We start from the raw sequence: 25,521 nt of genomic DNA, 5'->3' as shown, positions 1-25,521 counted from the left end.
AAAATTAAACATTGGGTGTAATTATTGCAGTTCGTTACAATTCATTGTTTTCTTTTTATTGTCATCTGACTAAAATAATAATTTAAAAAAAATAGATTGTGAATCACATAATCCATAAAATTCACACTGCTATAGTTTTGTATGGCACTCTAAAAAAATGTACAATAGCAAAACCGGGAACATTTTAAAATTGTTAACTCATGATATCTACTCTTTAAAATAGGCGTAACTTTAGCTATTATTCTACGTTTATCTGGTAAATTTTGGCTACAAATTAGAGGCACAATCATATCCTTAATATTTTTGTCCAACAGATTCCATTCCATAGACGCATTATAGCTGAAGGCTGTTTGACCAACACAAGACCTTCTTCCCATTACTTGATAATTAAGTGGAAGGCTAGATCTTAAATTATACTTGGCTATATTTGCCTGAAGCATCAAACCTAGATACCCTGGTGACAAGCCTATTACAGTTTTATACACCAATAGTATCCAGTGAAGCTGTCTTCTGTAATCTAATGAAATCCACTTTAAGGATGTAAGTAACTGACAGTGATGAGTCTGGGGATGACACCCTAATACAAATCTGGCTGCTTTATTCATTAGCCGATCCAACTTTTTTAATTGTTCAACAGAGTAAGTACAAGGTATCACCATCATCAAACTAAGCAAAAATACAGCTCTTTTTTGCTGTCGATAAAGAAACCCAAGTTTTGTGCAATTTTCTTTGAAGTAGTAGAAATATGCAAATCAAACTTTAGCAATGGATCTAACCGTATTCCCAAATATTTATAACTGTCCACCACCTCAAGAGGCTCCCCAGTCAGTGATTGAATACTTAATTCTTGTTTCAGACTTTTGAATTTAGATCCAAAGACCATTACCTTAGTCTTTGTTTGTATTAAGCAGTAGCAGTAGCAATATTAAATGCCTCTTGAAGTTGTTCTACTGCATCTGTGAGTGTCCAAATGCATAAAGCACTGTGTCATCTGCATAGAGATGACAATGAACTCCAATCCCCTGACAGACATTATCAATATATATTGAGAATAATGTTGGGCCCAAATAGAGCCTGAGGAACACCTTTTTCAGTCTCTAAAATTGAAGATAATTTACCTCCTCCCTTTACTTGTTGTTTCCTAATATTGAAGTAACCATGGAACCAATTTACGTTAGAAATGTCATAACGATAGATCTCACTATTTCTGATCATCTTTCCATTGTTTTCGATGTTAATCTGCCAGTATATACAAAGATTGTGAACCATACAATTAAAACTTGGGTTATTAATTCTTCAACTGCTGTAAAGTTTTCTGATGAATTGAGCTCATTGCCACTCCCTGACTCCTTATCAGTAGATGAGCTGGTTAATACCTACAACACCTCCTCGACTGTTATCTTAGATACTATAGCGCCAGTTAAAACTGTGAGAGTGTCTTTTAAAAAAAGCCCACCGTGGTTTAATGATATAACGAAATATGAGGGTCGTAAATTAGAATGGAGATGCAGGGAATCTAAATTGCATGTCCATTGCATTGCATGGAAGGTCCATCTGGTATAGGAAGGCTCTGGCGTTGGCTAGATCATTATATTATTCTAATTTAATTGAAACAAATAAAAATAATCCTAGATTTCTTTTTGCTACCCTAGACAAATTAATGAATCCCCCCATTAATAGTTCCACCCTTGACATTGGCTCTTAGCTGTGACTTGTTAAACTTTTGTAAAAATAAAATACTGGACATCAGAAATCACATTACACAGACACCTTCTATTAAGGAGGATTGCAGCACAATATTACCAATTAGAACTGTTAAGGCTACTATGGAGGCTTTTTCTTTGATTAATTTACAAGAACTGACTGCTCTGGCTAGTTCAGCTTTTGAGAGCTACCACATGCTCTCTTGATCCTATTCCTATAAAACATTTAAAAGATGTTTCTGGTGCTATTAATACCCACATTTTAAAAACAATAAATGGTTCACTTTCCTCCGGTATAGTTCCCTCAGCACTTAAGGTAGCTGTGGTAAAGCCTATGCTTAAGAAAAACAATTTGGACCCTAAAGTCCTCAATAACTATAGGCCAATCTCCAACCTACCATTCTTAGATAAGGTTCTAGAAAAAGTTGTTGCAAATCATTTACAAAAATGTCAAAGTACAGCCCTTGTCAGAGTTGTAAATGATCTGCTGATAAGCTCTGACTTGGGCTTTCCATCAGTTTTAATTCTTTTAGATCTAAGTGCCGCCTTTGATACTGTAGACCACTCCATCTTATTAAATCGTCTTGAAAACAAAGTGGGACTGTCTGGCATTGGCCTATCCTGGCTCAGATCTCATCTTTCCAATAGATCTCAGTTTGTCTCTATTGGGGAGGCAAAATCTAAAAGGTCTGAAGTTGTCTGCGGTGTTCCACAGGGCTCTCTATTCTAGGTCCTTTGTTATTTTCATTATATATGCTACCGTTAGGTGACATTATCCGCACACACTATGTGATTCTCTACAGTATCCCAAAAGGTGTGGTGTCTCACTTACATGTCATCACACTCTTGGCTCACAGGATGTGGGTCTACTGGTTATTCCTAGGGCCAACAAAATTAACACGGGAGGAAGGCTTTTTCATGCAGAGCCCCTAAATTATGGGAAGACTGAAAACATACTTTTAGAAAATGGCTTTGTTATCTTAGTGGGTTTTAATGTAACTTTTATTATTATTATTTTTTTAATGTATATACTGTTATTTAAATATGCTATTTAAGATGTAGCAGTTGTGTTTGTGACGTGCCTTTAGACGAAGTTATTGTGTTGTGTAAATGTAAATGCTTTTTGCAATGTACTGTACAGTGCTTTGCGATGCTTTTACATGAAAAGCGCTATATAAATGCAATAAATAAATGCAATAAATAAAAATACAATATAGGCTACACAGTCATAATGTGAAACCATCTTATTATTATTATTATTATTATTATTATTATTATTATAAGCATGCTTATATCTTATTCATTTATGACTAATGGGTTTTACTATATCTGGTGATATTTGCCCTGACTAGCATTTCATGTTCTCCAAATTGAGACAGATTGCGTGGTTGTTTGTTTTACAGAAAAAGTACATTTTGTTAAGATATGCTGCCATTCTGTCTAAATTTAAACCACGTCCAAGGAAGATTTAAATGTAATCCACCTTTCACATTTAAACCTGAATTAGTGGTGCAGTTGACTATATTGTAATCTTGGATTAAGAAATGTTTAACCTTAGATTAATTTTAAACAAGGATTAAATATAAAAACCTGGTTTAAGGTTTTGTGTAACAAGATTAAAATATAATCCTTGATTTAATCTGGGTTAGTGGTTAATCCACGTTGGTGCAATCGACTGACATTTACTTATTTATTTAGATATTTATTTATTCATGTATTTATTTAGTTAGTCTTTTCCCAGTTCTTTTTGCATTTTATTTTGGACGTTTACATTTCTGCTTCAACATTTACATTCCTCCCTCCCCTTTTCTTTTTCTGCTTTTCTTTTTACATTTCGTAGCTGCAAAAACACCCAAGTCAATCAAAGCGAGGGGGCGGTATAATTGGGCTAGTTTCCGTGCAGGGCTATTTACACATGAAGTGGCGATGCGCGTGCACGTTTGGGAGAATTACTCGTGAGAATCAGGTTTGGGGCCAAAAAAAAAACTGCCAAAGAGAGGGATAGGGTAAATCTCTTTTACTCGTGTAAATGACGAAAGACACAGGAAAACCACGCCCATTTTCACATGGAAAATCATGTGAAAATGTAAATGAGCTTGTTTGACATCACTATAAATATTGAAAGGGAACAGGTCAGTTGTTACTGTGGGTTCCAAGACGGCAGAAAGTAAGTGGCTGATGGGCGGTTTTATAGTTAGCAGTGGTGTAGTTCATCCTAATGATAATGTGGGCAGCTTTTTATTATTGTTTGTTGCTCTGCCTGTCATGCTGTATATCTCAAGTGGGTTTACAGTTCTGTATAACACTTACAAATGTACCATGAACTGCGTTCTGCACTTGTTATAGTATTAAAGCAACTGTTTGAGAATACCCTTGCTGTACACTAAAGTTAAACACGAAGAGCAAGTGAGCTGCTTAACACTAGAAGGACCAGAGATATACTCATACCGAGAAGCCCCTCAGCAGTCTTTCTGATGACTGTATTCAAAACACTGTAAATAGTGTAACGAAAGGAGAAACAGTCGGACATAATTATTATTTTTTTTTTTTTTATTGAGTATGTCACATAAACATCTGAACAACCGAAGCATCCATATATATATATATATATATATATATATATATATATATATATATATAGTCTCCTCAGATCGCTGGTGTCCAGTTGAAACTGGCGATCTGAGGTAACCTTCTCCCTGTTTGTCTCACAGGTGTCAGCCACTGACTCCTGAACACCTCGTTTTGTTCTTGACACAGGTTGTGCAGGATACAGCAGGCAGTGGCAATTCTGGGAATTAACTCATGCTGCATTTCAGACCGTTTCAGCAGCATCTGCCACCTCCCTTTCAAGTGCCCAAAAGCCTGTTCAACCACTACCCGTACTCGCCCAAACGTGGTGTTGAATGCTTCCTCCGCAGCTGTTCGCAGTCTGGACAGGTAGGGTTTCATAAGCCAGGGAAGTAGGGGGTACGCAGCATCACCGACTAGATATAAGGGCACACCCTGATCCCCTATATGCTGTATTGCCTGAATGAAAGGGGAATATAGATTACTATTGTAAAAAGGATGTGAAATGTATGCAAAAGTCAATCTATTCTATTTTGAGCCATTACTGACATCTTAAAGTATTAATATTGAGCGCTTAATTTGACACTACAGCATTAAACACAAATGCTGTTAAATGAGGAATACATGAGGAAAATGTAAAATCTTAACACCGTCTTTCATTATGCATATAACTGAATAGCCTATTTTCATTAAGAATACATGAATCCCTTAGAAATATTAACCTGCGGAAGTGTGTGTTGACGTGTATACAATCACCGGAACGCCGCAGCATCATGCGCAGATCCTGGCATGCCACACGAGATGTCTCTAAACCTTTGAAATAAAGGAACAAGACATGTCAAAAAGATTTAAATAAACTGTATTTTAACACATTATGGATTTGTGACTTTATAAGGTACTTTACATGAAAAGTCATAATATATTCCTTACAGAGAAGTTGTCAAGACCTATGTAAACACAATATGTAATACATAAATAAAGTAATATTCATTAAATTTGCCAGTGTCATCCACTACTGCTTGGAGAATGAAAGATGCCCAGTACTTTCTGTTGAGGTAATCTCTCAGACAGTGCTGTGGTGCTTTGATGGGAATGTGGGTAGCATCATACCCATTACTTGGGGCAACCCGTGCTTTTCACCGACATGCAGAGCAATGCTTTTTTGCTTCAGTTACATCTGGCATAGCTATGTACGTATTGCAGTGCCTCTGAACAAGGGAGTTGACAAACTTGTAAATACAGGGATGAACTGTGGTTTTATGTACCCCAAACACATTGCCAACTACCCTGTACTCAGCTGAGTAACCCTAACCCTGTACTCAGCTGAGGATGCCAGCCTATACAGAGCAATCGCCACTCTTTTTTTCCACTGGCTGCTTTACCAGTTTCACTATAATGCTGAATGTTGCTCTGGTGATGTGAAAGGACTCTATCAACTGCAGATCTGTGAAAGTGATGCAGCACAACCTCTTCCCACCAGCAAGATGGACAAGTATGTGTCCAAACCGTCCTTTTGCTAGCCATTGGCATTAAATAACAAGGCACAAGGATTTGCTGGTAGAGGATGTTTGCTGATTCAAGCTCCCAAAACAAAGGGAAAACATCCACTGTGCCCTTGGGAGCATATATGGAAGATGGCACAGAGCTTTAGAATCCTACGTCTCTGCCGGTTTTCAGCCATGGTGAGCTGCAATACCTGTGTTGGTCAGTTTCATTTTATACCTCCCAGTTAATTTTTAATGAATGAGTCGTAAGATAAATTAGTTGAAACCAGATTCAATACTAACGACATGCCACCCCGCCAATGACATTTAAAAAAACAATTTAGGCAAGAGCAGTAAAACACATTATTAACCAACCAGGCAATAGGTATTTTGCTGTATTACAGCAGCTTAGATTCACTCATGTATCAGTTCTTTATTACACATACTATTTTCTTTAAATTCTTTGGCTCTTATTTCATTTTCAGTGATCTGGTTTTATCCAAATTAGTAAGTGTAATAATTTTGAATTACAACACATACTAAATTCAAATTAGTACGTGTACTAAATATTTGAAAAGTGTACTGAATAATGAGTTTTTGACCCGTACGGCCTTTCATATAGCACACTACAGCTGAGTTTGAAAGTGTGTGATTCCAAAGAGGAATCAGTCAAATGTTGATATTTTATGTAATAAATTATTCTAACACTAAAATGGCATCCTTTTTTCCTCAAAGTTTATAATCACATTGCCAAGACTGAATTAGAAAAATATATGTATAAGGTATGAATAGACAAGTGGGTTACTATTATAGTGATAAAGGGGTAGTAAAAATGATGATGAAGTTTAGGTTGATATATTATACTTTATATGTATGATATGATATTTTTTTGTGACCTGTTTTTTTAATATTTATTTAACAGAAAATTGTGATTTTTATCTTTGTATCTTTGCATTACTTTGCATATATGCATTTATTGTTACACTGGAACATTTTTTTATTGTTGTACTTACAATGTGTAGAATATACATATAAAAAATATTTTACAAAAATAGTTCACAAAAGTCATGAAATTACAGATGTAGTTATGCTTTACTTTTGCCCAATGATGACAAATTAAATCATTCATAAACTTTGCTTAGAAAATATTTTATGCAAAGTATGTTAAAGTGATGTGGTCTTGAAATCTAAATGCTACATTAATATTGTATTTTAAACATACGTTAGCAGTGTGTAACAGTTACGTTTATTAGAATAAATTACGGTGGACTACTGTTTTCTTTTTTCTGCTGGATGGTGGAGAAAATGCGTTTAACAGCTTTGAATTGGGGCAAAATGCTAAGAAGATATAAAGTGTTGTCAGTCTACAATAATAATTCTACTGCTGGTGGCTTAGAGGACCCTGTGGCAGGGCGACCCAGTCGCTGGTTCTGGAGTGCATGTGTGCCTTTATAGAAGCAGCTGGAACGCGCAACAGGAGCTGCGTTGCTAGGCAACAAATTGAGCACGTAGGCTTGCCCGGCGCTGAGCTGAGCTGATCTGGGGGTCCGGATTGGCTGGGGGGCGTGCCCGGTGAGGTTGCATGGCGCTCAAAAAGCATCTGTGGTACAGCTCGAGGCTACTGCCCGGGCATAGCCATACAGACGGGTATATGCGTACAGATGGGCACTGTGTGAAGATTGCTGTGTTTTGTTTGTTGTGTTGCAGGCTCGTATCAACCAGGGAGCTGAAGCTATGGAGCCAGCACTAAGCCCGGGAGGAGCTATCCAGTATCCCTGCACACGATCAGAACCCTGGGGTACGTCCGCTCTACATGATTAACTACTACAGAACCCTTGAACTGCAAAATGGTGCTCGTGGAGGAAATGCCTAGCCGAGGACGTATGAAGAGGCAACAGTCGCCATGAAAAGGCTGGGACTCCGGGAGCCCAATAATATTTTATGATGGATGCAACGTTGGGGATAAGAGTCGAGTTAAAACAGCGAGTTTCAGGGCCCGTGTGACGTTCAAAACTGCACAAAATGACATCTTTACAAAGATCCTACACATTACCCAAAGTTATTGTATCCAGTGACCATTTTTCCCTTGTTCCAATTTATTTAACACCAGGAGCATATCCAAGTTACAAATGTAACTACTGACTGTGCCATTTGTGAAACATTAGGATATACTTTAATATGTATTGATTGCATGCAGACAGACTTAACTGAAAAACGTACTGTTATTAAAGTGTATACTAAAAGGCAATCAAATATGAATTACAAAAAAAGACCCTAACACGATGTATTCATTATGGTACAGAATATTTTGTCTGTTCTCTCGCTGTCTCTAGCTGCTGTGTCGGCAGGGGTACTGTGTGTCCTTTAAAGACTGGAGGCGATCGACAAATATGCAATCTGTATTATGCTTGAGTAGAATGCCACCACTGTATTCTATTGACAGATTAGAGAATGCATGTTAGTCTAATTTCTGTACTTCCTGGTGTGCAGTGCGCAGGCTTCAGATATCAACAGTTTCTACAGTTTTCAGAAGCACAGCAAGTCCGGCTTTGGTTTACAAATGCGCAAAAACTGAAACCGTCGCTGTCCTGCAAACAATCCACGTGCTGACTTCAACTAATCCAAGCTAATACGGGTTATTTTGTTGGTCTAAATAAAGGTAGTGAAATCCAACAAATTGTCAATTATGGTGGAGAAGAAAGCTTCTAGTTTGGAAGAGTTGTGCACTTTCGAGGGTTTCAAAAAAGTTTGGAAACATTACGGCTATGACAGTGACATACAGGAAATGAGAGACGGGGAATTCAGCAGAATTAAAGGTACAGTGCTATACATTATACACAACTCAAAGTGGAAAGTTATGTGCGGTTTTTTTGTGGTTTCTGTTTGTTTGTTTGTTTGTTTGTTTCTACTGGAGCAATTTTAGACCAAAATGGAATGCTTTATTGTCACAACAAACATAACTATATGATAATACAACCATACTTCTAATAAAACATGGTTATATGCTACCTATTATTATTATTATTATTATTATTATTATTATTATTATTATTATTATTATTAATACACGCAACAAATGAATATACCTATATTAATATTTATATGTACAGTAGTCTAAATGCTTATGTATTTCCTATATTTTTAAGGAAATTAACAAGTTTTATACTCTATGATATATGCATTCATTTGGATGTTTAATTAAAGCAGCGCTACCCAGTCATTTTTGTTGCCTTCATGCTTTTCCACATGTGACTAGTTTGACACAGCCATTCATAATTGTTTATTTACACCACGCTTATTAACGCGTATCTTGTAGGTCATCATTATTCACAGTTGTTTCACAGTATCAGCACCATCCATGAATCACTTATTATTATTATTTATTTATTAGTAGACGCCCTTATCCAGGGCGACTTACAATTGTTACAAGATATCACATTATTTTTACATACAATTACATTATTTTTTTACACATTATTTTTACATACAATTACCCATTTATACAGTTGGGTTTTTACTAGAGCAATCTAGGTGAAGTACCTTGCTCAAGGGTATAGCAGCAGTGTCCCCAACCTGGAATTGAACCCACGACTCTCCGGTCAAGAGTCCAAAGCCCTACCACTACTCCACACTGCGGTTATTTTTCAGGTTAATACAGCCATATTCCATGAGATCAATTTTTTTAAATGTATTTTTTATTGATTCATTATTTTTCCTCCATAAGCAATATACAAATAAACAGTTTATTTAATTTTTATTAGTTGTACACGTGTGTTTCTCGTATTCTTTAAGGTTCCAGTTTTTTTTTAAATTGTTATTTTCTAGTTTAGTCAATAATGTGTCACAGCTATATCATCACGACAGAGTGAGAATGCCAGTAGTAGAGTGGCATAACATTGGATTTGGTTTTCTTAATAAAGAACCTTGGTTTAGTGTGTACATTTACCAGGGCTGACTGTGTGGACTGTGAGACTGAATTTATGGATTTTTTACTTTGCGAAAGTGGGGGATGGTAGCGCTGGTGCTTTATGCAAACTGATGGTTAATCAGTATACTTAACGTTATGTGTAACCTGACAGCTATAGTTAGCAGAAAATATGAAATGTTGCGCACCGTATTGAACATTTATTATTATTATTATTATTATTATTATTATTAGTCGTAGTAGTCGTAGTTGTAGTAGTAATAATAATAATAATAATAATAATAATAATAATAATAATAATAATAAAAGAGAAAACTAAAAATAACAAAACCCAAACTTGGCCACTCCCCAGACATCAAGGCCATTAGGAAACACTATAAGCCAAGAGTAAACAAGTGTGTTTTTAATGAATTCCAATTTCTTTAGGCAGGAGTTTTTAAGCATAACATTTCTTTAAACTGCAACCCATATAAAGCCCACCTCAGTTCACACTACCCAGTTGATTGGGTTTCATTAAATGCCTCTACAGGTACAGTAGGTGAGTTACACTGAAGGACAAAGCATTAGTGGCACAGACTTTTTGCAATTTGGCTGCCCCTCACATGACTGCAGATGGCATCCTTGTACTGTATTGTTCTATGTGTGAAATGTTTTTAACCAGACAGCAGATCATTTATTGCAATTTGATATTCTTCTGAAGGAAATAGATTCTCAAGAAAGATTCTGGGACTTGAGCCTTTGCCTCCAAGAGAGAACAGCTTTCTGCAGTGTTTATGTTCCCCACATTTTGTGTTTTATCCAAACTTGGCTTGAGTGACTAATTTGGATAATTAAAAATTCTAGCTCTTTATCGAAACATGCAGTAAGTAGTTTGGTCCTATGTAGTCACGGTAGTTAGTCCATTATTCAGTTTGTTACTTTGTTGATTTTAGATTCCCTGTGACTCTCAATCAACAAACTGTGCAGATCAGCTTCAGTTGCGGAAGGGCTGATAGTAGCTGCTCTTCTGGTAAGTGGCTTTGTTCTGCCACCACATTTAACCCATACAGTTTCCTCCCCTTCATTTGAAGGCTTTGCATCATTTACCTTAAACCTTAGGCCAGGTATAAGAAGTTCAATCTTTTGCTTGTTTTCACTTTGTTTCCTCTTTAACCTAATTTTTGCAGAACATTTTCGGCTTCTTCTCAGCAATTCTGCGAGGAATAAATCCTTCATCCTGAAGGTATATATAGCTATATGAAAAGTTTACATTTTGAGTGTGGGTGACTGTACCAGTCAGGAGATTTCCATTTTTCTCTAGGATCAAACAAGCTCTTGAACTTTTTTCATTTATTTCACTGCAGCTATTTAATATTATACATTTCAGAATCTTAGGCATTGCATAACAGAATGCAGTTAGCTACCCCATCACCCCAAATACAGTAGGTTAGATGTATGTTTGCAGCAATTACTGTTATCTTTTACATTATAACCTGACAGATTGTTTTACCACCTGCCACATTAATATACTGGTTTAGTCCAACATGGAGATTAGCACAGAAAGCAGCTGAACTGTAAAGACACAGAATTGGAAAACAAATCTAATCTAACCTTTGCATCATTCTGAGTGTTTGGACCTCTAGACAGAAAATTATTTACTGTAACCGCCTCTTTGTCAAGAACCACCGCCTTTAACCAAACTGATCCCACTTTATCAAAAACCTCCCCAAGCAATCTTGAAAACCATGTAGCTGCCCTTTGTCAAAAAACTCCTTCTAGGTGGCAGCACTGAAAACAGCACCTGCCAAGAGTCAGAAAAGAGAAACTATGCGACTTAAAACAGGCAAACCACCAAATGTTTTTTTTTTTTTTTTCTTAAAGTGGTCATCACATGTTATCCCAATTTAAACCTTTACCATGTAAAAAAATAAATAAGACCTTGCTCTTCACAATGTCAGTACACCAAGCGGCTCTACATTTTTGAGACATTGATTGTCAGAATTGAAGACTTGTCAGTTTAATATAATTCAAGGATATCCGCTCTAGTGAGCGTTTGGTGTACTAAGGTTTGGTGATTTAGTGCTTATATGGGGCTGGACGAAGTAGCACTGCACAGTGCAATTTGGATTGGAGCTGTTTGGTGTAAAATCAAACACATATAACATCATCACTACTTGACTTAATTGCGACCGTACTTAACATGCTTGAGCACATTGGGGAGCTGTGAATTGTAATGTTCTTAACAATATTGTTTTTATTGTTGGTTATAATGTGCTCACCAGTCTTTTTTTATTTCCATTCTGTATCAGCACATAGAAAACTGAAGCTAGTGTTCTGCCCACTGTGTTCTATCTCAGTTTCTTATTTATTTAATTGTTTATTTATGATTGTATTAATGTTTTGCCTTTGTATAGTGTCTTAAAGTCACATTTTGTGAAAGGCAGTATATGTGTGTTTATTGTATTTTATTGTAATATGCTGAGGGAATCTGAACTGGGGGATTAGCTAGCTGCAAAAAAAAAAGAAAAAATTAGGCGGCAGTTTGGTCCAGTGGTCAAAGTCCAGGGCTTGTAACCAGGTCACCGGTTCAAACCCCACCTCTGCCACTGACTGACTCACTGGGTGACCCCGAGCAAGTCGCTTAACCTCCTTGTGCTCCATCCTGTGGATGAGATGTTAAATCAATGTCGTATTGTAAGTGACCTTGCATATAATGCACAGTTCACAGCTTGCCTCTGTAAAGCGCTTTGTGATGGTGGTCCACTGTGAAAGGTGCTATATAAAAATAAAAAAAGAGTGCTTATAGGTTAGTCATGTCATGTCTAAAAGTGTATGCTGGAAAAAAAATGAATACTGAATTGATAAATAAAGAAAATGCATTCAGGAGCTGCTAAACTCGATGCTTGTAAAAGTATATGACTAATACTTGCCTAGAGCAAGCCAAAAAAGAGGTAAAAACATTATATCAAAAAAGGTGCCTGCTGTACTAGCTTTTTGAATAAATAACTTTTCTGTACGATCTTGCAAGTGAACTAACCAAGAAAAAATTATATCGATTTAAAAAACAAACAAAAAAAAAAACGAAGGATGCAAAGATCAATGGAAATCACTCTGCAATTTTTATGTGCTTTTGAAGTAGAATTAAGAAAAGCCAAACCATGTAAGTCATGCACTAGAAAGAGTGACGAAAATTAATTAACATTATTGTTTCCTTGGTAAATAGACATGAGCCCCTACATTCTTGTACTGTGATGTAGTTTTCTCTGTCCCTGCTGTCAAGATGTTATGAACCATTGGGAGAAAATGACCACTGTGGTACCAAGAGATACAAGAATTAACCAATGCATTGACTATTGAATAGCATGGCTTTTGTGAACCTCAGTTTAACATTAATTGATCCAATAAACACCCTGGTGCTTTATTTGGAGCCTAAAGCTCTTCTGTTTGTATTGATTTTGTGACAAGTTAATTGGTTTCCTGAATGCATAGATTGCATTACTATGTATAATGGAATGCACTGTTTTCAGTTCTAGTTGAAGCCTTTTGTGAAGAGTCCACACATTTGTTTTGCATTTTGCTTTTGAATAATAAATTGTTCTCCGTGCATTAACAGTTGTTGATTATTGCCTATCCGATATTTGATTAGGACATTGGTTGGTGATTTTATCTCTATTAACTATGGTTAACGATGAACTGTGTCTTCTCAGAAATAAGGAACAAACATTCTTACATTCCACTGACAAGTACCTTATTTAAGGTTATTTTGTTTTGAGATGTTGTTACTGAAAAGAGCTGAAGAGGTGTCTTGTGGTGCTTCTTGAAGATCCAGTATAAGCGGACGTGTTCTAGAAATGACATATGGGTGTGAGATTTCATATCAGAAGGCTGAAGATTACGAGCTTGGTCTTTCTTGTAATAGCTGGTCTGACATTTAAGCATTTGAGCCAACCAGACCACTACATTTTACTGAATATCTGTGCAAGTACTGATCTGATTGTGTCTGACTAACAGGTGTTAGTATTTTATATTGCTTTATCAGATCTCGAATTCCTACTCGAGATGGCAAAGTTTACTTGAACTTGTTCTTTTTTTGGCAGGAATTACCTATCTTGATCACGCAGGCACTACACTCTTTTCACAGTCGCAGATTGAGGGATTCTCTCGAGATCTTGCTGAAAATGTTTACGGTGAGTAGTTCTACCGCATTTCAGTTTTGCAAATTGGTTTAACCACTCCTTCCTGTACTATGTTGCTTCATGCACATTTTATATTGGTATTCCTTGCATTTGCACATGCTTCAGAATAGGGGAGTGTGTTTTAACACAATTGTGTATTTTTTTCCCATTAGTAAACTCTACAGTGCTACACAGTTAATATGCCAGATGTACTCCTACCTCCCACAAGGCAACATCAAACATCCTGCTTCCCTCTACTAGACCTATGGCTCATTTGCCAGGGACATTATCACCGGTCACATGAGCTGTTTGTATTTACATGTGTAAGGATATGAGACTATATTCAAACAAGTTCCATGTTTCTAAACTTAACAATATATTCAGGAACTCAAATATACTATAATAAACTATAAATTCCTTTTTACCTAGAATCTCTCTCTCTCTCTCTCTCTCTCTCTCTATATATATATATATATATATATATATATATATATATTAGGGCTGTCAATTAATCGCAGTTAACTTCTGCGATTAACGCGTAAATGTTTTTAGAGATTAATTATTTTAACGCGCGTTAATCGCATTGCTGTGTCTTGAGCCTTTCTGCACACCGTACTTCAATCCCGGCCACGGCAACATTGTATTGAGTGTCTGAGTGCAGTTATTGTTTAAATAGAAAGTTAGTCACTGAACCGCTTAATGGAGCAAAGCACTAAAAATGAATGGGATTTTTTTTTTTTGACGGGCTCACTGGACAGTAAGACGCTTACTTGTCTACTGTCAAAGTGAGTTCCAGTATCAAACATGAGTACATTACATCCATTCTGCTGCGTGTTCAGTCTTTATCTCTCAAAATACACTAGCAGCTCTTTTGCTACAGACAATAACAACAACAAATTAAACCCACCAGTTTCGACAGAAATGCAGGATCGCTGCAAGCCCATATCAAGCTAAGTATGATCATGATGATAAATGAGTTAGGCTGCGTTGCTCCTAACAATTGCGTGTAGTATGTAAAGCCTAACAATTGTTAGTTTGCAGTTTTTGGATATGATGACAGTTTTTTTTTGTATGTTCTCTTCACAATTAACAGTTCATTTACTATAGCTACATATTTATAATTTTATTAAAAAAATAATAATAATTTATTTCAGTTCACAATCACATTTAAAAATAGATATCCTATGTATTATGTTTTCTGATCTCTATGCTGCTGATCAAGCTTGAACTGCATGTTTTATTGTGTTGGTTGTATTTGTCATTTCTAAATTATTGCCCTTTGTAAATTTTGGTGGTGGTCTCAATGGGTACATTTCCTGGTTAAATTATTATTATTTCTTAGCAGACGCCCTTATCCATGGCGACTTACAATTGTTACAAGATATCACATTATTTTTACATACAATTACCCATTTATACAGTTGGGTTTTTTTACTGGAGCAATCTAGGTAAAGTACCTTGCTCAGGGATACAGCAGCAGTGTCCCCCAGCTGGGATTGAACCCACAACCTTCCGGTCAAGAGTCCAGAGCCCTAACCACTACTCCACACCACTGCCCTAAATAAATACATAAATGTAGATTCTTCCTGAGCAACATCCGAAGAATCCGACCCTTCCTCACCAACTATGCTACCCAGCTCCTGGTCCAGGCCCTGGTACTCTCCCGCCTAGACTACTGCAACTCCCTCCTGGCTGGCCTCCCTGCGTCTGCCACCCGTCCGCTCCAGCTCATCCAGAACTCTGCTGCTCGCCTGGTGTTCTCTCTACCTCGCTTCGCCCACGCTACTCCACTACTCCGCTCGCTCCACTGGCTCCCGATCACCGCTCGCATCCAGTTCAAGACTCTTGTACTAGCCTACAGATGCCTTGATCAGACTGCACCCAGCTACCTCCAGACCCTCATCTCTCCCTACACCCCCACTCGATCTCTCCGCTCCGCCTGCACTAGAAGACTGGCTCTACCTCCGCTACGCTCCCCTGCCTCCCGAGCCCGCTCCTTCTCCACCCTTGCTCCGCAGTGGTGGAACGACCTTCCTACAGATGTCAGGACTGCCCAGTCCCTGACCACATTCCGGCGCCTCCTTAAGACTCACCTCTTCAGACAGCACCTGTAGAACTCCTCTGTTTTTCCCCTGGGACACTATCACCCTTCATTTAAATATGCTTTATTTTGCTCTTATCTGCCCCCTATTTTACTGCATTTAATCCTGTACCTCAGAATATTGTAATCTCCCAAGTGTTTAATCTGTAGTATTTTGTACTTAATCATATCCTGATGTAACTATCACTACTTAATCATATCCTGATGTAACTTTCACTATTATCTGCTGTATTATTGAATTGTGGTTTGTCACACTTGAGAATTATTGTATTTCTTGTTCTATTGTATGACTTATATTGTAACACTTGAATGTATTTGTATTTGCTTGCGATTGTAAGTCGCCCTGGATAAGGGCGTCTGCTAAGAAATAAATAATAATAATAAAGTGTGGTGTGGGTATTCACTGACACGGGAGACAGAAATTATTGTTGAAACACCACACAGGTGCTCGGTTTTATTTTTACTCCGTGCTACTGTAGGCTGTTCCTCAGCTAACTTTACAACAGTATCAGGGGCTGCCCAGGGATTCCCCACTTTCTCTCTCTTTCTTTAGATTATTTTCTGTCCGGAAGTTTTTCTCCCGTCCGTCTATAGTCAAACGAGACCGCTGGCTCGTTGTTCCGGTCTAAAGGGGCAGATCTGAGGAAACAGCAGAGTATTAATTTATAGGTTCAGCAATCCCACTAAAACCCGCATCCCAGCCACTCAGAGAGGGGGAAAGCGCACACAGCCTCTTCCCCACCTCTCTGTGTCACCGCCATGACTGGCAGGCAGATCCCACGGGACCCACCAGATCTCTCCCTGTTACAAGGATAATAAAAACAATAGCATCAGTAATAAAACAAATTTAAATTCAATGGATGTAGTAATTGTAACAATTTTATATGCGATTAAAACCGAGATTAACTAAGATTCATTTTTTTAATCGCTTGACAGCCCTAATATATATATAATATTATAGGTACTTAAAAAGGTGGAATAATTGATTACAAATCAATTATCAGAAATATATATATATATATATTTATATTAAGGGTGTAAATCGTTTAAACCAGTAAAATGTCGAAAGTTTTTAATTTTGCTTAATCTTTTAGACTTTGTCAAAAATGTGCAGGTCAAACATTAAGAAGCGGCTGACTGCAAATAACGGCTACTCAGTTATTTTTTTTATTATTATTTCCTAATGTGTCACATGGCATCACTGTCATTGGATATACACCTCCCAATGTCCAGCATGCTTTTGGTCACGTGACTAGTCTGCTTCTATGAAGCTGGTTCTTTTTGAGACGATCGCAAATGGCATGCAACCAATTTCAATTGTGGAGGATACCGGATTCAACTTTAATGTCTTTTGTTAAGATTACAGAAGGCTGTGTTGATTTTTTTTTTTTTTTTGGTGCTATTTAAGGACTGAGACTCAGTGATGTTAATTGTTTTTTTTTTGTTTTTAAACAGAAGATTGCTTCCATTTTATGTTTACATTTTGGTCTTCATTTTTCGGTTAAGTACAAACTATTGCTATTAGTAAATTATTATTATTTATTTTAAACAGAATATTGATTCTTTGAATGTATGTGATACTGTACTTGGAATAAAGTCAGTTTGGTGTGAACATAACTAGTTCTTGTAATAATGCAATTAATGCTCACCCTCTAATGAAAACAGATCATTATCATACTGCCGATGCTATTATTTTTTCATATTGGTTCACTGTTTTTATACATTTATTTATATATATGGCTTAATTTAGTAATTTGATTTAATGTAGTTATTTTTTTCTGTCAAACAACTTAATGGGCTTTTAAATAAGCCTTCATTTTACATGTACAAGTAGAACGTACAAAAGAGATCACAACATGTTAATAAGCGACTAATATTTATTAAAGCTATAATGAAAAATAAAGTGTTTTGCTGGACACACTCTTACAATCGTTATGACGAGTAACTGTATTTAAATTAATAAAGATGAGTCGCTTCGGCATTTAAATGAAAAAGTAAGACTTACGATTTAAAAGCCCATTTAGTGGTTTCACAGAAGAAAAAAAAACGTAAATTAAACCAATTTTACTATTAACACGTTTCTCAGTTGTGATTGAGATACACGAATGGATTAACAGGTATCAATTGCATTTCAGGATCGTAGAAAAGTCAGTGTAAAAGACCCATTTATAGACATATATGCGGTAATTTATAGCAAATTTATTTTAAAATGCTCAGAGCCCTTGCAGCTACGCTCTTCCCCCAAGATGGCCGACTTCTGGTTCTTCTGCTGTCGGGACCGCACATCGAGGGGGCCGCATACTACCCCCTTACACAGCATCTTTTCAAAATGTATTTATTTTAACGTTTAAACTATATTTTAAATAAAAACTTAAGTTTAAATTTTTAGTAAATTAAACGGAATCTAGCACCCCTACTATATATGTATACAGTTGTAGTCAAAAGTTTGTATACCCCAATGGAAATGTATAATTTCTCAAAATTTCTCAAAAACAGAATTTTAGGAAACATCTTTTGGATCAAAAGTTTTGCTTTTGTGGATCAGGGGAAAAAAGTAACAAGAAATTGATGTCTACAATTATTTATTTCAGTATTTTTTTTTTTTTGCAAAACTCCAAAAATGGTAATTCAAAAGTGTTCATACCCTGTAATGCTATGATAGTATTGTGTACAAGGTGCTAGAAATTTCAGTATGATAATGCAGAACCTAATTCTTGTCTAGAAAATGCTGGATTGTAGGTGAACATTCTTAGAGAGTATAAAAGGGTTAGGCATTGGATGATTGCTGTCACTACCAAGAAGTCAATATGGGAAAAAGTAAAGATCTATCTGAAGACCTTAGGCAGAACATTATTTATTGTCATAAAGCTGGAGAAGGATACAATAAGATTTCCAAGCATTTGAGAATCCCAATTTCAACTATTGTTTCTATTATCAAGAAGTACAAAACTCACAATGCTGCCTCGGTCTGGAAGAAAGAAGGTTATTTCACCAAGAACAAGTAGAAGAATTGTGAGGAATGTTAATAACAATCCAAGATTGACTCCCAAAGATATTCAAAGTGAACTGGGTGCAAGTGGGACTGGGGTTTCCATTTCAACCATAGGTCGAGTATTGCATGGTGAAGGTCTCAATGTTCGCTGGCCAAGGAAAAAGCTAATCAGTAAAACGTCACAAGGACAATTACTTAAAGTCTGCAAAACGACATTTGAATAATGGATATGGTCAAAGGTTTTGTGGAGTGATGAAACAAAAATCGAGCTATTTGGTCACGCTGAGTCGTTACGTTTGGAGAAAGTCTGGTGAGGCGTACAAAGAAAAGAACCCCATACTGTGACAGGGTGCTCCCCGCCCCTGTGCATATCATGTTTTGTATTATTTTGTAGTCATTATATTATTATTTCAAACATGCCATTTTATTATTATTGTTTACAGCCTAGATGGGGTTAAAATGTGAGAATGCGTGGTCAACAGCGAGTGTTTATTGATAAACTGGCTGTTGACCACGCATATGATAAAACTCGTGCCGAATGTGGTTGAGGGGTAAATTAGGTAACTAATAGCCAGTTGACCCCTCGGCCACAATATAAAAGACCTGCAGCTTTGGCTGAACGGGGTGGGTTGTCCAGAGGAGGAAAGAGACAAGTAAGAACAGATACTGAAAGTAAACAATTGCTGCTCGTGCTGGCTAGAGTCAGGCCAACTGTGGGACTGGATTATGGCAAATCCTGGACTAGAGTACCAGACCATCCCAATGACAATTAATACCCTGTGACAGAGCGTTGGGGACCGACGGGAGGCCTGGCAGCAAGGACACAGCCCAGGGTCGCTGGAGGAAATTTCAGAGATGGTCCTCTGCTACTTAGAAGCAGACCTGGATAGAACAGCAGCCCAAGTACCAGTGTCTTCAGCACCCAGGAGGGGGGAGCCCGAGCATCCACAGCCCAAGAAGGTGAAGCCTGCGTGTCCAGAGCCCAATAAAGGGAAGCCCAAGTCTCCAGTGACCAAGGGAGAGCCGCACCAGTCTCCAGTGACCGAGGGAGAGCTGCACCAGTCTACAGAGATAGAAGGAGACTACCTGCTGCTCCCGCCTCCACCACTAGTGGGAGACTACCTGCTGCTCCCAACTCTGCTGCTAGAGGGAGATTACCTGCTGCTGCTCTTGCCTGCACCGCTAGAGGGAGACTACCTGCTGCTCCAACCCGCACCACCAGGGGGATACTACCTGCAGCTCCCACCTCAACCCGCAGAGACTACCTGTTACTCCAACCTCCACCACCCAAGGAGCTGAAGCTTTTTTATGGACCAATACATTGCTATGGTACTATGTTTGTGTTGAATTCCACTTAGAATACACGTACAGGTTAAAAGATTGTCTGTTTTCATATCACATAGCTGTTCTCAAAATAATTAAAATTAACAAAAAAACAAAAAAAAAATCCCTGGAAGATCATCCAATGTATTGGCTTTTATATTAAGATGTGATCAAAACATTATTATTTCTAATACTGTAATATTCAAGAAACCATTGTATTTAAATAACTGTATTACACTTCTTCTGTCATGTGACCGTTTTTATTTTATTAAGGCTTGCAAAACAATGTCGCAACAATCAGTCATGTTTACACAGCTGTATCTTAGTTCATACGGATATAATCAAACTTTATTGAAATTAAATATAAACTTTGACAATGTTGATTTATTTCCTGTTAAGTTTTTAAAAGGTACCTGTAGCCAAAAATAACAAAGCTGTCTCAGGGAGCTGACATATTGGAGCCTTTCAGGCAGCGACATGACATCAAGTCATTGATTTCTGTGATAGGCCAAAAGCTGCACGCATGGGTTTATGGGATACAGCGGTGAAAACTCATAGCGTGCGACACGGGGAGTGCAAAGCTTTCAGGTGCTTGAGTAATAAGCGTAAAAACAAGACGAAAAAGTTATTTCGTATGCCAAAGCCTATTAATTCAGAACGAGCGATCACAGCAGAAAAAATGACTACATAAATTTGAGAACAGGGCATACAATGAAAACCTTTCCATTTGGTCAAAATTCGTGTATGAGGACCACTTTGAACCTGAATGCTACAACAGGAACATGCAGGCAGAGCTTCTGGGGTATGAATGCAAGGCGAGGCTAAAACCTGATGTGATGCCAACAATATTTGCGCACCACAAGAAGAAAACGTCACACAGCAAAGGCCGGCATCATCATTTAGCACAATGAAATCATCAAAAGGGAGGTCATTGTATGTAACTCAATTGCATTTTATTAACAATAAGGAATAAACTACATTAATGTGGACAAGATACGGAAGGCCTGTTTGTGTGTTTCCTCCTTTCTGTTTCAGGCTGGTACCTCTCCGTTTCTCTTACAGTTTCAGGATAATCTTACTAAGTAGCCTACATAATAAGGCTGTCAACTCCGGGAGTTCTAATAGAATGTATAAACGGCTACTACTGTTAATAATAATAATAATAATAATAATAATAATAATAATAATAATAATACATGTCTCTGACAATTCGACCAGTTGCGGTACAGAGTGCTTTGTTATGTGATTTTACTTTAAATGTGCATGGTATGGAGGTTTTGTATGAAAATAATTGAAAATTGAAAATAATTTATTGCTACAAGTGCACCAAGTATTTTCCCAGATTAGGCTGGTTGCAGACTCCTCGTTATCCTCCTCTGAATATTCACTATCGCTGCCTGACAAAGTTAAACTGGGACAGCCGGACCTCAACGGTTCATATAAGTACCCTTCTATTTCACTTTTTCATCCATAATAATCAGATAAATGTTGTCGCAAAGCATTGTTAGCTGCAGTTATAGACAAGCAGTGTATGGAAATAGGGGAATCAATGACCCAACGTCATATCCTGTGTGCCACATGAGAGCCCCAATGCATATAAGTGTAACATTGTTTTAATGCTTTTATATCATAAATTGGCCGAGCAGCGGCTTTAGATTGTGTCAGACGTTTTCAGCCACATGTACCCTTTAAATAAATTTGTCTCACTAATTGTTATGAATAACACTAATTCTTTTAACCTTTAAGACTGCAAATAAATAAATACAATCCAAACATATGTGTGTTCAAACCATGTTTCTATTCTATTTGTACCATAATAAACACAGGAATGCAATTTCCTATCTTTTTTTCTGTTCCGTACCACATCATGGATCGTTATTGCTGTGTTATCTCTTTGACAATGTGGGCAATAATCCTTGCATTATCAGTGCACTAGAGCGGACATTTTGAATGGTTTAAGTTATTGTGGCATTTTGATCCATCACTGTATAGATCATTGGAATAGACCCAGGCCATAGAGCAGTGCTGTATTTGTGATGGAGTCCACCGCTTACTCATGGAATCTAGGATGAGACAGTGAGATGTGAGGTGTTCCCTGTCTATTTATGTTTTTATTTTTTGTGACCGATTCACAAATCTTAATCTCATTAGTTATTTAAAGAAAGTCTATTTTTATGAATAAATATAATGTTCCCTAGATTGTTCTACACTGTTATTGGCTTCTTTAACAACAGCCAAAAACAGTTTCAGAACTATCAAACATAATTGCATTTATAAAAACTAAAACTTTGAAATAACTCGTTTTGAATAGGACCCCATTTCAATGTGTTATTTTCAAATATGATTAATCAAAATTGCCTTGAAATTGTCTTGTAGGTAATCCTCACAGCCACAACCTCAGCAGCCGACTGACACACGACACAGTGGAGCACGTCCGATTCAGGTAAACCTGTGACTGCTTATCCTTATTGACAATTGTAATCTGCTCCTCCTCTCGGCCCATTGAAATGTCGGATTATCATTCCATTGCCCTGGAGCTGTAATTGGTATTTGAATATAGGTGCAGAGTAGCGCTTTGAACTCTCCAGGAAACAAACAGTAACTAGATTGCTGTTTTCTGTTCTGTAGCTGTGCAGCATCAAACTGTTCTTGGAAGCTAAAAACAGGGTTACGTAAAATGTTTTATGACAGTGCTTGCTAAAGTAATCTAGATTGAAATTGTATGTACCCTTACCCCAATTATATACCATAAAATGTACAGTGTCTATAGAAAGTCTACCCCCTTGAACTTTTTTCACATTTTGTTGTCAGTGCCTCAGAGTTTCATGCATTTAAATGAGGATTTATTCCCACTTATCTACACACCATACTCCACACTGTTAAGGGGAAAAAGTTTTTATTGAGAAAAAAAATTATATATTAAAAATACAAAACTGAAAGATCATAATTGGATAAGTCTCCACCCCCCTGAGTTAATACTTGGTGGAAGCACCTTTGGCAGCAATTACAGCTGTGAGTCTGTTGGGATAGGTCTCTACCAAATTTGCACACCTAGATTTGGCAATATTTGACCATTCTTCTTTACAAAACTGTTCAAGCTCTGTCAAGTTCCTTGGGAGCGTTGATGGACAGCAATCTTCAAGTCATTCCACAAATTTTCGATTGGATTAGGTCGGGGCTCTGACTGGGTCACTCAACGACATTTACCTTTTTGTTCCTTAGCCACTCCAGTGTAGTATTTGGCTGTGTGCTTTGGGTCGTTGTCATGCTGAAAGGTGAACTTCCGTCCCAGTTTCAGCTTTCTTGCAAAGGGCAGCAGGTTTTCCTCAAGGACTTCTTTGTACTTTACTCCATTCATTTTCCCTTGTTTCCTGACAAGTGCCCCAGTCCCTGCCGATGAGAAACATTCCCATAACATGATGCTGCCACCACCATGCTTCACAGTAGGGATGGTGTTCTTTGGGTGATGTGCTGTGTTGGGTTTGCACCAAACATAACGCTTTGCATTTAGGTCAAAAGTTCCATTTTAGTTTCGTCAGACCACAAAACTTTTTGCCACATGGCTACACATCTGCTGAGTGTTTTTTTACATACTTCAAATGGGATTCAAGGTGGGCTTTCTTGAGTAGTGGCTTCCTTCTTGCCACCCTACCATACAGGCCAGATTTGTGGAGTGCTTGGGATATTGTTGTCACATGCACACTTTGACCAGTCTTGGCCATAAAAGCCTGTAGCTTTTGCAAAGTTGCTATTGGCCTCTTGGTAGCCTCCCTGATCAGTCTCCTTCTTGCTCGGTCATCCAGTTTGGAGGGACGGTCTGATCTAGGCAGGGTCTTGGTGGTGCCATACACCTTCCACTTCTTATTAATTGTCTTGACCGTGCCCCAAGGGATATTCAAGGCCTTTGATATTTTTTTATACCCTTCCCCTGATCTGTGCCTTTCAACAACTTTGTCCCGGAGTTCTTTTGAAAGTGCCTTGGTGCTCATGGTTGAGTCTTTGCTTTGAAATCCCAGCAGAGGGAACCTACAGGAACTGCTGAATTTATTCTGAAATCATGTGAATCACTACAATTTAACACAGGTGGAGGCCACTTAACTTGGTGTGTGATTTTGAAGGCGATTGGTTACACCTGAGCTAATTTAGGATTGCTATTACAAAGGGGGGTGGACACTTATGCAACCAAGCTATTTCAGTTTTTATTTTTAATTAATTTTCTACGAATTTCTAGAATATTGTTTTCACTTGGAAGTTGTGGGGTAGGACGTGTAGATAAATGAAAAAAAAAATATTCTAATGCATTTTAATTCCAGGCTATAAGGCAACAAAAGGTGAACATTTTGAAAGGGGGTGTAGACTTTCTATAGGCACTGTACATAAAAATATCAACATTAAGATACCTTAATTCTTTACCATTAAAACATTGCAGGGTGCTTACATTTTTCAGGTGCAGTAACGTTTAACCTAGTTATAACCCAACCCAACCCCCCACCCCCAGATATTGTGGGGTTGGGTGTGTGAATGTCACCTATACCTAGAGAACTGCTTATCCAGTTAGGATGAAACTTGGTTTGGACATTCTTTTGCACAAGGTATTGAGAATATCAGACAAACTTACATTTTTTACATGTGCATACAGGTGGATGCAGGTCATGGTGAAATGCTTGTACTATTTTTTGTTACCGATAGCCCTGGTTTTGTATTTACAGCTGTGGTGGGGGATGAATATCAATGTTATTTAATAATAATAACAATAAATATAATAATAATAATATGTATGTATTTGTATTCATTTATTGTTATTATCCCCTGCAGGGAATGGATATTCCAGGTGATAGGGTTATATTAGAGAAACCTGGAGAATTGGTCACCCAATTTTCATGTGTTGGGCTGATGAAGGCTAGGTACTGTCTTTCTAAATTGATGAAAGTTTGAGTGAACATTTATTATATGAAGTTTTTCTACAATGTATTCTAGGTCACTGCATCCAGGGCAGCATGCCCCGGTGCCAGTATGCTTTGTCTTCCTGTGGTAAGCACTATTGGGTTCTCTATCATCAGAAAAAAACACTCAGGGCCATGGGCAAAGTGGGTGGAGGAAAGATTGCCAAGTTTCCTCTTTGCTGATTAGAAACACTTTTGAATTTATGGTGTGTTTCCATGCTGGCTGGAAGGATCTTTTTATTCCTGGCTGGGGATGCATCTCACTGGTGACGGGATGTATTAGAGGCAGTCTGTACATCTTTACTTAGGTATGTCACGCCTTAAACCA

The 25,521-nt window shown here is 37.6% G+C and overlaps 1 protein-coding gene across 1 annotated transcript in view; it reads left to right on the top strand.

The window, feature by feature from the left end:
- The first annotated feature begins 8,029 nt into the window (after window positions 1-8,029).
- mocos (molybdenum cofactor sulfurase) overlaps window positions 8,030-25,521 on the top strand; it is a 155,824-nt gene continuing 138,332 nt past the window's right edge. The window contains exons 1-3 of the mRNA XM_033999581.3: window positions 8,030-8,571; window positions 13,757-13,846; window positions 22,627-22,693. Coding sequence (XP_033855472.3) covers window positions 8,442-8,571; window positions 13,757-13,846; window positions 22,627-22,693 — 287 coding nt within the window. The 5' untranslated portion in view covers window positions 8,030-8,441. The remainder of the gene's footprint in view (window positions 8,572-13,756; window positions 13,847-22,626; window positions 22,694-25,521) is intronic.

Source organism: Acipenser ruthenus, chromosome 4 (assembly GCF_902713425.1).
Source record: "Acipenser ruthenus chromosome 4, fAciRut3.2 maternal haplotype, whole genome shotgun sequence".
In the NCBI taxonomy this organism is placed as follows: Eukaryota; Metazoa; Chordata; class Actinopteri; order Acipenseriformes; family Acipenseridae; genus Acipenser; species Acipenser ruthenus.
Note: the sequence above shows the minus strand (reverse complement) of the source record. Positions and strands in the feature narration are given on the sequence as shown.